General features: G+C 36.9%; 1 protein-coding gene across 5 annotated transcripts in view; it reads left to right on the forward strand.

The window, feature by feature from the left end:
• The window catches only part of TNIK (TRAF2 and NCK interacting kinase), a 460339-nt gene extending 447118 nt beyond the window's left edge, over positions 1–13221 (forward strand). For all 5 annotated transcript variants that reach the window (XM_055125449.1, XM_004618863.2, XM_055125450.1 and 2 more), the window contains 4 exons: positions 1226–1375; positions 3085–3244; positions 3492–3631; positions 5854–13221. In XM_055125449.1, the coding sequence (XP_054981424.1) occupies positions 1226–1375; positions 3085–3244; positions 3492–3631; positions 5854–5937 (534 nt within the window). In that variant the 3' untranslated portion in view covers positions 5938–13221. The remainder of the gene's footprint in view (positions 1–1225; positions 1376–3084; positions 3245–3491; positions 3632–5853) is intronic.
• Positions 13222–13456: the final 235 nt, after the last annotated feature.

Genomic DNA, 13456 nt, shown 5'->3' on the forward strand with positions numbered 1-13456 from the left:
CTTAGCACAAAAGGCTCATTCATGACATGCTCAAAAGATAGATGCAGCTTTGGAAATAGGCTTTCCCCCATCATCCCTCTTTTGTGGAGAGTATTTTTTAAAATGCATTAGCTAGCAATAACACTTAAGGGATGACTCCTAAAAGCTAAAGTAGTGCTGATGTTCTGCCAAAATACTTCTCCAGAAGAGCTTTTCAATCAAGATGCCAAGCTAGTTTTGAAGTTCCTGCAGTGGTTTACTAGCCAAAAACTTGAGGGAATGCAGTATGCTTTGTTAGGTAGAACATGCCAGGCCTAGATAGAGGAGAGAACACAAACAGAACTTGAATAGGCATGGAACTAACAAAGGAAACTGAGCCCTCCTGTGGGATAAAGTGATGAGGCTCTATTCCCTGCATTAGCAAAAGATAAAAGTGAAAGTTCTGTGAGAGGCAGTGTCATTATGGTCCAGCTATTTGTGATGTCACTAGGTGTTATCCTGGACTTTAAGACTTACTAAAAGCAGAGTGAATAAATATTAGCAGAGGAAAACAGGAACACTTGACAGTTGATTGGAACTTAGAATCCAGATTCCTAGACTCTTGATGACCCGGCTGATGATCAAGCACTCTTTTCCTTCCTAGTTAAATGTAGCTATCAATGCACCATATGTGACTTTTTGCCCCATCCTCTTTATCTATCACCCAAACACAACTCTTATTTCAACATGAAGTTTAGAAAAAGTGCCCATCTGACATCTGCTTGTTGAAGGAAGACCAGAACTGGAGCATGTCTCTGAATCTGAACATGCATAACAGAACAGAATTGGCTCAGCTGCCCATCCCAGGCTACCTTTGAGAGGATAATAGCTGTCCATGCACTTGTCACATGGGAAAGATAAGGACCACAAGAGGGCTTGGACTTTCTCTTGAGGGAAAGGACCAAAAGCAAACAGGAAAAGACAGCAGTACCCAAGTAGTAAACTTTAAATATTCAATGTCACTACCAAAATTGACAACTGTAAACCACATCTCTGCCCTGGATAACAACAAATGGTTAAAGGGGTACAAATGTGTGCTAGACTCTTCCTCCTCAAACTAGACTATGAAAAGGCCTAAATTCAAAGAAATTTTCTAGCTTTCAAATTCAAAAAAGTCATACATTAATTAGTCAGGCAATGGCCAAAGGATAAAATTATTACGATTACCCTCTGAGTGGTGTGGATACTCACAGTGTGGTGTTTAAAGTCTTTTGCAGATCTCCAGCACAAGCCCCTGCTTGTTGATCTCACTGTGGAAGAAGGTCAAAGATTAAAGGTTATATTTGGTTCACACACTGGTTTCCATGTCATTGATGTTGATTCAGGAAACTCTTATGATATCTACATACCATCTCATGTAAGTTCTGAAAGCCAGTGATCAATGTACTCTGTATAAACCTGCATGCAAAAGTGTTTTCCATTTTTAATGAAAATCATTCTAACTTGGACAAATCACCAAAGCAGATGGACACTGGGCCTTCATTAAATATAATGCTTTGAATAAATACAGCATGTAATTTTAACTTTTATGATAAGCTAAAACAATAATGCATAATAGAAATTATTTGTAATTTATTTAACTTGTCTCTTTAAACGTTAGAAAAGTATATATATTTTTCCCTCAAGGGCATAAATTAGTATTTTTAAATAATGGTATAATAGATGTATTCCTATTTGCATTTTTTGAAGGAAAGTGGATTTATTTTATGTGGGAAGGCCAGTGGTCCTTTATCAAATATTTGTGTTCCTTTTTATCCTGAAGATAATGTTGTATTAAAGAAGTCTAAAGAAGTCAGACATGGAGCCCATGTTCTGGCTCTAGCACAGATTCACTTTGCAGTAATGGCCACATTAGGCCAGCTCTTCAACCCTCAACTTTCACATCTGTAGAATGGGATTTAAAAAAAAAAAAAACTTGCCCAGAGAGCTCGCATCAGCACAATGTGATTTATCTAAAGTATTTGGCAGAGCTCCCAGCAAATGTAGTCTTAACATTACTTTCTGGGCACAGTGCCTAAACATGATCTTTACATAACTACAGGCACTTGCTTAAAATATGAATTCTAAAGATATTTGTATATCATTCACTAAGTAGTATTACTGGGGAAGTAATTATGTGTTCCATTTGTAACCCATAGTCTGTGTTAGCAAAAAAGTCTTTATCAAGAAAGTCTGAAACATTACCTAGAGTTGATTGAGATTTTGACTTTTAAACTTTGCTCCAAAAAAGCACAACAGTTTTAGTACATTGCACTTATATCTGCTTGCACAGATGTCCTGCATTGCTGCATTGCACCATGTCACTATGTGTAAATGTGCACACGGGACAGTCATCACACCTCAAACTAGGGTATAGAGCATACATGCTTTTCCTAGAACAACTTCTTAGCACTTATTTCGATTGGTGACATTTTTAATAAGTAGTAATTGAAAGTGTTTCTTTTCTTTCTTGTTTTTTAACAAATCCCTAAATTGAGTTATTCTGGTATCTAGCACCTAGATCAACCATCTGTGTTATATTCTTCTATCCTGATGGGACATAGACCAGACTTTAAACCTCCCACATTTTGGTCCCATTTGGGGTCATTTCCAACAGTCAACTGGTGTGAGTTCTCCTCACCTTTCATGGAAATCAGTTTTTCTCATGAAAAACAAATCATTTTCAAAATTAAAAAAATGCTCTCTAATCCCAGTTCTACCACCAAAAATTAAGGCAGCTTTGGTCAGCTTATATAATCCTTATGACATGCAACTTTTTGTTCTGTAAACAAAGAAAATTGTGGAGTTAGACTATAAATAATATAAAGTAGACATGTAAAAAGATTCAGTGATTGTCACATAATCGCTGCTCCATAGTTGCTCCTGTTTTTAAAGACAGATAAATTAGATTCTCAATATAATGAGTAAAATTGTATTTTCCATGTCAGTTGTTAAGCTATATGATATAAAATCTTAGACTCTGGAGTTAAGATTAAAAAGTACTTTTTTTGCAGTTCTTAAAAATTAATAGTCAAATATCATATTTTATATGAAAGAAATAATGCCTGACCTTTCTTTGTCTTCTAGATTCAGGGCAATATCACTCCTCATGCCATTGTCATCTTGCCTAAAACAGATGGAATGGAAATGCTTGTTTGTTATGAGGATGAGGGGGTGTATGTGAACACCTATGGCCGGATAACTAAGGATGTGGTGCTCCAATGGGGAGAAATGCCCACGTCTGTGGGTAGGTTAACTATTCCTTATCTCCTTCAGCAGTTACACTCCCCAAATGAAAAGAAAACCAAGAAATGTGAAACAACCATTTGATTCCACCAAAAAAAAAAAAAATGTCTGTGAATAACTCTTGTAAGACTTGCTTTGTGTGTTTATCTCAAGTTGTTTGTCATTTTTGTGGTTAAGATGTGAACAGATGATGTGAGTTATTGCCCATCTAATGTTTTTAATGCAGTTTTGGAAATTCCTTTTGACAGCCTACATTCATTCCAATCAGATAATGGGCTGGGGCGAGAAAGCTATTGAGATCCGGTCAGTGGAAACAGGACATTTGGATGGAGTATTTATGCATAAGCGAGCTCAAAGGTTAAAGTTTCTATGTGAAAGAAATGATAAGGTAAATCCGTTTCAACATTTGCATTAGTGTTTGCATTTTAAGAGACCACCAGGTACCTGTGAAACCTTCATTTTCTTTTATACTGCTTTGGATTACATCTGTGTTAAACAATCAATATTATCTTGAAATGGCATTATTTGGTTTGATTCATGTGAACACTCAAAATACATATTCTTCACATTCAAAAAAGGCAAAAACATCTAGAATTTTCTTGTAAACTCTTAGTATTTTCTGTGGTCTGCCGGCCTTACAATGACCCAATAGGCATCCCCAAATTTTCCTAACCACCTAGAATGTTGGCCCACCATAAGTCATCTCATAGTGTGATGGGGTCATCATTGTTCTTTCACTTTGAGACTTTTCATAAAATCACCACTGGAATTGACCCATCATATTATAATCCACTTTAAATGTAAAATATTTGATGTATAGAAAATATAACCCTTAAAAATCTCACCCATTCTTTAAGGAATGCACAATCACAAACTCAACTAGTGCCATGTCCTGTGTCATTCCAGCCATGTTTCTTATGAAGGGCCATAGGGGACTGTTTTCCAGTGAAACTGATGATGTCCATTTGGCATGATCAGTCACCTCCGAAGGGCATTCCACAGCATTGCTGCTTCTCCCTGCCCTTCCTGTAGAATGACCCAGAGTTTATAGTAGCTAAGTTGTATGTATTTGTGAATTCATTCTTTGTGACTATAATCAACTTAGAAATTCTGTTCTCCCACCCCACATCCCCCATAGAGATATAAATTGTAGAAAAGAGTGTAGAAAAATATGTTGGGTTGAATAGGCAGATATCTTTTTGACAATCCTAGTTCCCAGAAGTCCACTTGTCTTAGTCAAACCCTAGATGTGTGACTCCATACTAGATTCAGTCCTTACCAAATTCTGCAACCTGGAATGGTCTGCATGAATAGCAACTGTAGGTAGAAGAGATGGCTCCAGGGCCTTACCAGAGTTAGCCAGAAGTAGCTACAAACATCCCTCATAAAACCCTAGACTCTACAAGTCACTAGGGAATCATAAGACTAAGAATGATCTGGGCATGGATCCCAACTCCACCGCTGCAGTTCATATAAGACCTACCCAACAGACTTCCATACCATGTCCACATCTTCTAGTTCAGGATTGGAGGTACCACTGTTGGGGATGCTAGGTTTAGAGATCAGGGCCCATACAACTCAGCAGTTATCCTTTCCCTCATTGTGGTTTTCAAGGGGCTTTCTGTGCCCCCCATTTGTCCCATTAACTCTAAGAGTAGGTTATTTACCTGTGTAGCATTACCCAAGTGATAAGTATTTTCAACAGAACTTTACAAGTTGTTGTTGGGATAGTTAGTATTCTTCTAAAGAAGTTGTGGAAATGAAGTACCAAGACTTTATACTAGTGACAAAGTAAATGCCTTGGATAAAGTTTGGTGTCAGCTGACTAAAGGGCTACACCACATCCTGGAATTTTGTCTTCCCCAGGCAGTGGTGCATTTATATTCAGCTCAAGCAAGCAGGAACCCATGTTTTGCATATTTGTATAACATATCTTAAGAAATCCAGACATAAGGAACAGAACTTTTATTTACTAATGTCATTATCCATAATGCCCAAAAGATATTATCTCATTTGGCCCAAGATATAGTAGTATCAGGGGAAAAAAGTCAAATATTATCTCTTAAAATTCCAAATGTTTAGTTCCTACTAAATTTTTTCTGACTATAACCACTTTTTCTTTCCTAAAATTGAGAACTAAAGTTGTATAGTAACCTACTCCCACCTCAACCCCAATGCCTGCCTTGACATTGAGGTCTGAAGGGATTCTCTTCAATCCCAAGCCTGCCTTCTGTCATCCTAAGGGAGAAGAAAGCCTCCGTGACTTCGCAGAAATGAACTGTTGTGTCCAAGGGCAGAAATAAAGCACGTTTTCCTAGCAAAAAATTCTCTTTTAAAATATGAGCATTGAAAGAAATGTTGCAAGTCACGATAAAACCCCTTCCATGTCCCTGAAAACCAATCTCACAGTAGTAATCAGAAGTCAGAGTATACAAGCAGAAATATTTACAGAGATGCACTGTACCCAAAGCACTTTATAATCACCAGTATTGAGTCTTAAAAGCTGGTTCATGGCAAGGATAGGACATGTGAGAGTAAATGGATGGACGGTTGGAGAAAAGAAGGAAAGAAACCATTCAGTTGAACTAACTTGTTTTTAATTTCAAACAGGTATTTTTTGCATCCGTGCGATCTGGAGGAAGTAGCCAAGTGTTTTTCATGACCCTCAACAGAAATTCCATGATGAACTGGTAACAGAAGAGCACTTGGCACTTATCTTCATGGCGTAATTTCTAATTTAAAAGAACATAACTCATGTGGACTTATGCCAGTCTAGAGGCAGAATCAGAAGGCTTGGTTGAACATACTGCTTCTCCCTTTCCTCTCCCTCCACCCGTCCCAATACAGTCCATCTTTCAATGTTGCAGCCTGGTTGAGAAGGAGAGAAAAAGGTGGCAGAAATTCCCAGGAGATCCCCCAAGAATGCTGCGTCTTCTGTGGACAAAGATGGACCTCGTGCCCTTTGGAGTTAGGGATAGAAACAAATATTGTGTGCTCTTATAATTAAGCTGTGTTACGGTGGAATTTGAGTTTGGGATTGTTGTTTTTCTTTTATTTACCTTTTTCTTTACCCCGTTACTTTGTAAGAATGGGGAGAGAATGCATACTGAGAAAATGAGTCTTTTTAATTCTGTCTGCCTGCTAGCTTTAGGTATACAATATGTTATAAAATTTTCGATTTCAAATGGTGAGAGACAGCACAGCACAATAAATGTACCTTATCTCCTTACACTGAAGGCCATAACTGCATAATGGGATAATTTTAGAATTCTTTTGCCTTCACCAACCCAAAAAAAAGTTGCTTTTTGATAGCAACTGACTAATGAATTTTTAAAATGAAAAGAAAAGTACTAGTTTTCCCCTCTTTGGGGAAATAGATTTTAAATGGCTAAACTACTAGCCTTAGACTAAAAAAATCCAACTACCATTTTTTTGAGGCTGGCAGGCCCTATTTTTATATGGCCCTGTTCAGAATGGAGTGTGTTGAATGCGATAGTAGCACCATTGAACTGAGTTGGCTCTTGCAATTGAGGGAGTCTGTAACACAGTGTTCCCTCAGCTCTTATGCAATACATCAGGGCCCCCAAAAGAATGATAGATGGGGGTCAGACAGCAAGAGCATCTGGGAAATAAGAGAAGTTTGACAGAGAGGGACTTTTTTTTTTTAATGCACAAAGCCTCCCAGCTAAGAGGTCTCTCAGTTTGAACTTGAGTTGGACTGAGACTATTAAGTTATTTCTGGGAACTGGGGAATAGGTGATGTACAGGCTCTGGTCATACCCAGCTTTCTCCTGAGGGTGCCACTTTCTCAAGATGAAAACTGTGACTGAAAAATTAATAACAATAAATGTTGCTGAGCTACCTGTGTTCTCTCTGGGATGGTGAGAGAAGGGACTAGATGACTGAACCTGCCTGAGACACTGCAGGTACCATTGGTTCCAGTTTTATAGAACTTGAAAGCAAGGCTTTGGCCAAAATTCTGAGACCCTAATCATTTAACCTTCCTCTAAATGACCCAACATACGGTAAACAACATTTGTGCAGAAATATGTATGTATTTAGTTCAGATTGATTCGTGTCCTTATAAATTCTTACTCGGATGATTTGAACTCTTACGTGACTGTCTGGGAATCTTCTTTTCCAAAGCTACAAGCATGGCTGCCCATGGTATCGAGGTGTTGCAAAAACAAAATACAAAAACAAAAAAAAAAAACGACAAAACAGAAAAAAAAACAAAAAAAAGATATCTGTGTTGCGCTTCCTGTTTTAACCTACCTCGTTTTGTTCGCTTTTGTTTCATTGTTCATCACAGCAGTGTTAACTCCAGGAGACATATAGAGAGCTCAACTGGCAATCTAAGGTATTCTTCATAGTCTTTGAAAATAAAACAGTAGTTGACCAAATCATTCTTTAAAAACCTGGAAAAGAAATGTTTCCAGTAACTACAAAATCTAAAGTGGCTTGTGTCTGGAGAAAATATTCACTTCGGAATATTATGGATTTTTTTCAAATCTGTGATTTTACCTAAATACAAATGCAGCAAATGTAATATTAATGAGAACGAAACACGCTTTAGGAAAAATGGGGCCATTCCAATCTGTTGGTTTGGGCCGTGAGTGGCAGTGGGGGATGGGAGGAAATACTACTGTGGGTACTGAATTCCATGCCTAGGCCCCTCAATAAAGGTGGTTGTCATTTGCATTTATTTTAGGTAGGTAACACTCAGTAATGGAACTGAGGATTATCTTCAGGCAATCTAAGATGTCCTTGTGGTCCCTTTAGCTCTCAAAAGCAATGAAACCCTCCTGTTCTCATTTTTACTGCTGCGAACTGCTGCTGAACAATATGACCTTTGCAAATTCCATGCAAAAAATTCAGCAATAACTTTTTGGATTGAATTTAGCAACTACTGTAATTGGATGTTGCTGTGGACAAAAAATATTGTGTGGGTCTCACCCCAAAATGTGATTGCCACCAGCTCTTTATATTGCTGCTGTGGTATTTTAAACCAGAAGCTTCTTTAAATTATGTTGCAAACTGATCCTTGTTTTCATGTTTTGTTTTGTTTTGTTTGAATTTCTAAGTGATAAGTTCGAAACACACAGCTTTAAATGATTTTTTTATTGTGGGATTTTGGGTACAGTTAAGAAATAAAAGGGAATCATTGTGTTTAAACATAAGGTAGTTTGTGAATGTATTTTTTAAAATCTAGATTCATTGAAACAAAAAATCATAAAACAATATTAATGCAGTCTTGTTTACAGTATGTACAGTGACATAACATAGACCATGAGCTTTTCTGGTGCCAACAACAATAAAACACAGACGTTAAACATCAAGCCATGACTTTTATATTTTTGTACAACCTACACTGAGAGTCAAGGTAAAACCAAATTTGACAAAGGGTCTGTCTGTGTTCCTTAAAGCATACCTGAAAAATTTCTTAAAACTTCTATCTTCAAAAATACATTTTTCTCTTTCAGGATAGATCCTACCCTTGACATACTGAGACCAGGTTCCTGCACACTATTCCCTATGGTTCATAGCAAGTTCATTTCTATATTGTTTTCTTTAGGTTTTCCATGATTTTTAATGGAAAGTTGCTTTTATTCTTCTTAACAAAGTCTTTTTTTTTCTTTTTGGGTCATACCTGGCCATGCACAGGAGTTACTCCTGACTCTGCACTCAGGAATTACTCCTGGCGGTGCTCAGGGGACCATATGGGATGCTGGGATTCGAACCCAGGTCGGCTGCGTGCAAGGCAAATGCCTACCCGCTATGCTATCACTCCAGCCCCTTAACAAAATCTTGATAAAATTTTCTTCCATTTTAAGACTAGTTTTAGAAGTTGAAATTTTTAGTTTCAGTTCTTCCTATAGAAGATTTTTTTCTCTAAATTTGGCTCATTATATTTTTCATTTTCTACAGGGAGAAAATGAGTCCTCTCCCCAAAATAAGTGTCACTAGACCTTTTCCATCTTTACTGCTCCAAATTTATGATAGCATAATAAAATCCACTGAGTCTCTCACACCATAGATTTGGTCTTGAGCCTAACCAACCATTATTTTTTATGCCAGTCAGCAACTGCAATCCTTGGTAGCAAGGATTCCTATATCTAGTTATTGGTAGGAATGGAAGACCTATAAGTTTTCTTCAAATACCTAACCATGTCAATTTCTTAAAATCCCTAACCATGTCAGATCATTGGGACCACACACAATATATACAGCACTGTCATCCCATTGTTCATCGTTTGCTCCGACAGGCACCAGTAACGTCTCCATTGTGAGACTTGTTACTGTTTTTGGCATATCGAATACGACGGGTAGTTTTCCAGACGCTGCCTGCGGGCAGGATACTATTGGTAGCTTGCCAGGCTCTCCGAGAGGGTCGGAGGAATCAAACCCGGGTTGGCCTCGGGCAAGGCAAGCACCCTACACACTGTGCTATTGCTCACACACAATATAGATGAAGGCAAATGCATTAAGTTTCACATAAACTCAAACTGCTCTATTTAGAAATATATCACTATTTTTCTTGAAGATGTATAAGTAATATTACAAGAAGGCCTGAACTATTTATGAATCTAACAGAATAGATTAAGGTACAAGTAATATCACACATGGCATTTGGTCCAGGATTCAATTTTTCTAACAGTTTGATATTGTTTTCTAAGATGCACTCCTCACATAGTTTGCATCAATACACATTCTTAAAAGCATTTTAATATCTGGCTATCTGATCTACTAACAGTCTTCTGTCTGCTCTTGTGACTCATTGGTAATTGGTGTCTCATCCCTCCTGCCATAGATTAGAAAGAGTTGTGAAATTCAGGCCAGAGTCATTTTGGTTTTGTCCATTACCAGATAATGTATCAACAACAAAAGTCTGATGCTTCAGTCCATAAAGATAAAAAAAGTTTTCCCTACTATTATGTGTTTCAGTTCCTGTCACTGTATTCTTGGAATGTGGACACACTCTTTGTGTGGGTAGTGTGTACTGTCTCTGAAAGTCTGCTTGAGTGGGCCTCTCTTGCATTTGTGCTGATTGATTTAACACATAAGATGTGCCACATTATTTTTAAACAAGATAATATCAAATATTTTTAACCTGTGAAAAGAAAATAGAATATGCACACACAAATTAAATTTGAATACCACCATACGCTAGATATGTTCCAGATATTTCCAAATCTTCACTCATATCATATTCTAGTTTCATTCATTCATTCACAATGAACAGTTTCTATGAATTATTATTTTTACTTTTTAGTTCATCTCTCTCAAATCCCAAATTTTAATCTAGACTAGACAAATGGCTAAAAAGGCTAGAGCACATGCTTTGTATGCTGGAGTCCCAAAATTCAATCCCTCAAGCACAAAGCCAGAAGTCCTTGAACACCACTAGGTAGGGCCCAAATATAATTTTTTAATTTAATATAAACAAATAAAGTATAAAATAAAACCAAACCCAGAGCCAACCTTTTCTTTAACTACATAGTTACAACATAAAATCCAAAAGTCTAGATTTGATTTCTTTAACCTGCCAGTACTTCTTATAAATGCCACTACATTTTATCTTGATTGTGATGTCTAACAGGAATCTGAAAATGTGCTGTCATTTCATAAATTCAAAATGGTTATACACACATCTCTATTCTGAGACCCCAGCAATGAAAACCTCTTGAGAATCTGCAAGTTCAAAACAGACTATTGGTACATTTCTGCCAACTACTTCCCTTCTGTTGGTGTTAGACTTACATACTATGTTTATTCTGGAAATTTTTCTATAGGTAGTTAGAATACTTAAAGTGTGCAAAGCATTCAACAATATGAGACTATAATTCTTTCTTGAACTTTATTCTCATGGCCATTTATTCCAAGGAGGACCAGTATATGTCGAATTTAAAATCTCCATAGAAGCATTTTAAAATAAAAATTGCTTGATAAGATTTAGAATATTTTAAATCTAGATTCAAATCTTATATTCTTTGTCCATAATGCCAAACATTTGGATAAAGCCAAGAAAATGCAGTGAAAAATAGAAATATTACAGTTTCTGAATGTCTAGCTTTGTGGAAACACCCTCAAACTAACTCCTTGAAGGAGTGGGCTTGATTTTGATTGTTTTATATCAGCATTAAGTTTCATAACACTGTTGAGGCTAAGCAAATGCTGGTAGAAAGTTGGATTTTCATTTCTAGCAATGGATCACTCTTTGTACACAGGAATTTGCATGGCCTAGTTGCCATTTGCTCATCTCTTTCCTGGGGTCAGTGTTAAAAAACAGTGGTATGTATTATGGATTATTTTAAAAGCTCGGACATTACCCTGTATCAGAACTTCAAAGGGTAAGTTACAGACAGAAATAAATCTACAGTGATGGAGAAGAGGCAGTTGGGGTGTGGGTGGCAGGGATAAAATGATCAGTTGAATGAATTTTAAAAATTGGATGTTGTGAATCTATATTTATGCATCTTAGCTGTCTTATTCCAATGCTAACATAACTGCAGAGGCACCAATATAAAGGAAAAATATCATTTTGCTATGCCTACAATCATTTATATTGTTTAAATCCCAGTTTTCAAAAGTGTTTTATATTGTCATAAAAGTGCTGAAACTAGATTATAGTCTTATCCATGTCAGCATATAAAAGATAATATTAAAATATGTTATAGTCTGAGCTTTTTTGGTCAATTTCAAGCATTTTTCCCCTGCACAAATAAAACCTCCAGTGGTTCTCTACTATTGTTCCATTATTAGCTAGAAATAATTAAATAAGTTCTAGCCAAAGTGTTCCAAAAAGTCCCCTCCATTACCTAAGGTGTATTATTTTATCTCAGTCAAAATATGATCAACAAAGTATTAGGACACCTGCTAGTTTCTTAGTGCCACTGCCAGATTATCTCTCCCTCCTCCTAAAAAGTCAATGCTTTGTAAAACCCTTACTGTAAGTACATAAAGTTTCCAATTGCCTTTGATAACTCACCTTCATTGCACAAATATTGTCTCTTATCTCATAACAATCCCTACTCCCACCTTTTAAAATTCCTGGTGATTTCAGTGTCCATATGAACAAATCCAATAAATGCCCTGATCTTGTCCAATTTCTTGACCTTGTCCAGTGAAATTTATCATTATCAATTTCAGTCCCAATTCCCTCTGAGTTGATAACATGCAACTCTTCCTGTTTGTTAGGGCCATCCAACCTCATTAATCAAGGTCCATGGCCCCAACTATATTACATTCGTGCTGCTATAGCTTGTTCTTTCAATACCCTTTTTTTGGCCTCACTATCTCTCTAACGGGCTCCTATTAAAAGTGCATATCATATGCGACAGTTGTGCATACTTGCTACTTCCATTTCCTCTTTCCTTGGTCTCTTAAGGGAACTTAAGTCAGACTTATCCCCACCATTATAGATTTTTCTAAGGATGCCAGAAATCCTGATGGTGTTAAGTGTAATGAAGGATCTCTGACTTCATGCTTCTTGACTTCATAACTTCTCACCTCTAGGATATTCTTCTCATCTTCTCACTTTTCTGGTTCACATTGGAGTGATCAGTAATGGATATCCACTTTCTAAATTATCTCCTCTAGTCTTTGGACTAGAAACATCATCTATTTACTGACAACTCCCATATATTTATCTTCCAGGTCTAGTGTCTTGAATGTCAGAATCATCTAGCAACCATGGATTCATACCAGATTCATACATGTACGAATACATGTGATTCCCAAGTTCATATCTTCATTTGGATGTGTAATTGGTGTCTCAAATTTGATAAGGTGATACCCAAACTAATTTGCACCCCACACACCAGTCTACTCCCATTATAGTCTTCCCTCTGACAGCAAATAGAAACCCTAGTCTTCCAGGTCAGAAAGTCTAATAGTTAACTTTTAATTGTTCTCTTTCATATACCATACCTAATCCATTTTAGAAAAAATACTTTTTACCTAGGTTCAGACTATATCCACAGTTCAGAGTTCAGGTCACTTTTATACCTGTGGTTTTTTTCAACTAAGTTATGATACTTTTCTGCTTTAGTCTTCAGTGTATTCCCATCTTACTTAAAATGTCAGTGGCCTTATATTGGCCTTTAAGACCCCAGTAAATATGACCAACCTTCACCCTATTCCTAGCCACCATTATCACTGTTTCGAGCTCATTTTCTAGTTCCATAGTGAACCTTAAGCAAACACACTGCCT

This window comes from Sorex araneus, chromosome 2 (genome assembly GCF_027595985.1).
Source record: "Sorex araneus isolate mSorAra2 chromosome 2, mSorAra2.pri, whole genome shotgun sequence".
NCBI lineage: Eukaryota > Metazoa > Chordata > Mammalia > Eulipotyphla > Soricidae > Sorex > Sorex araneus.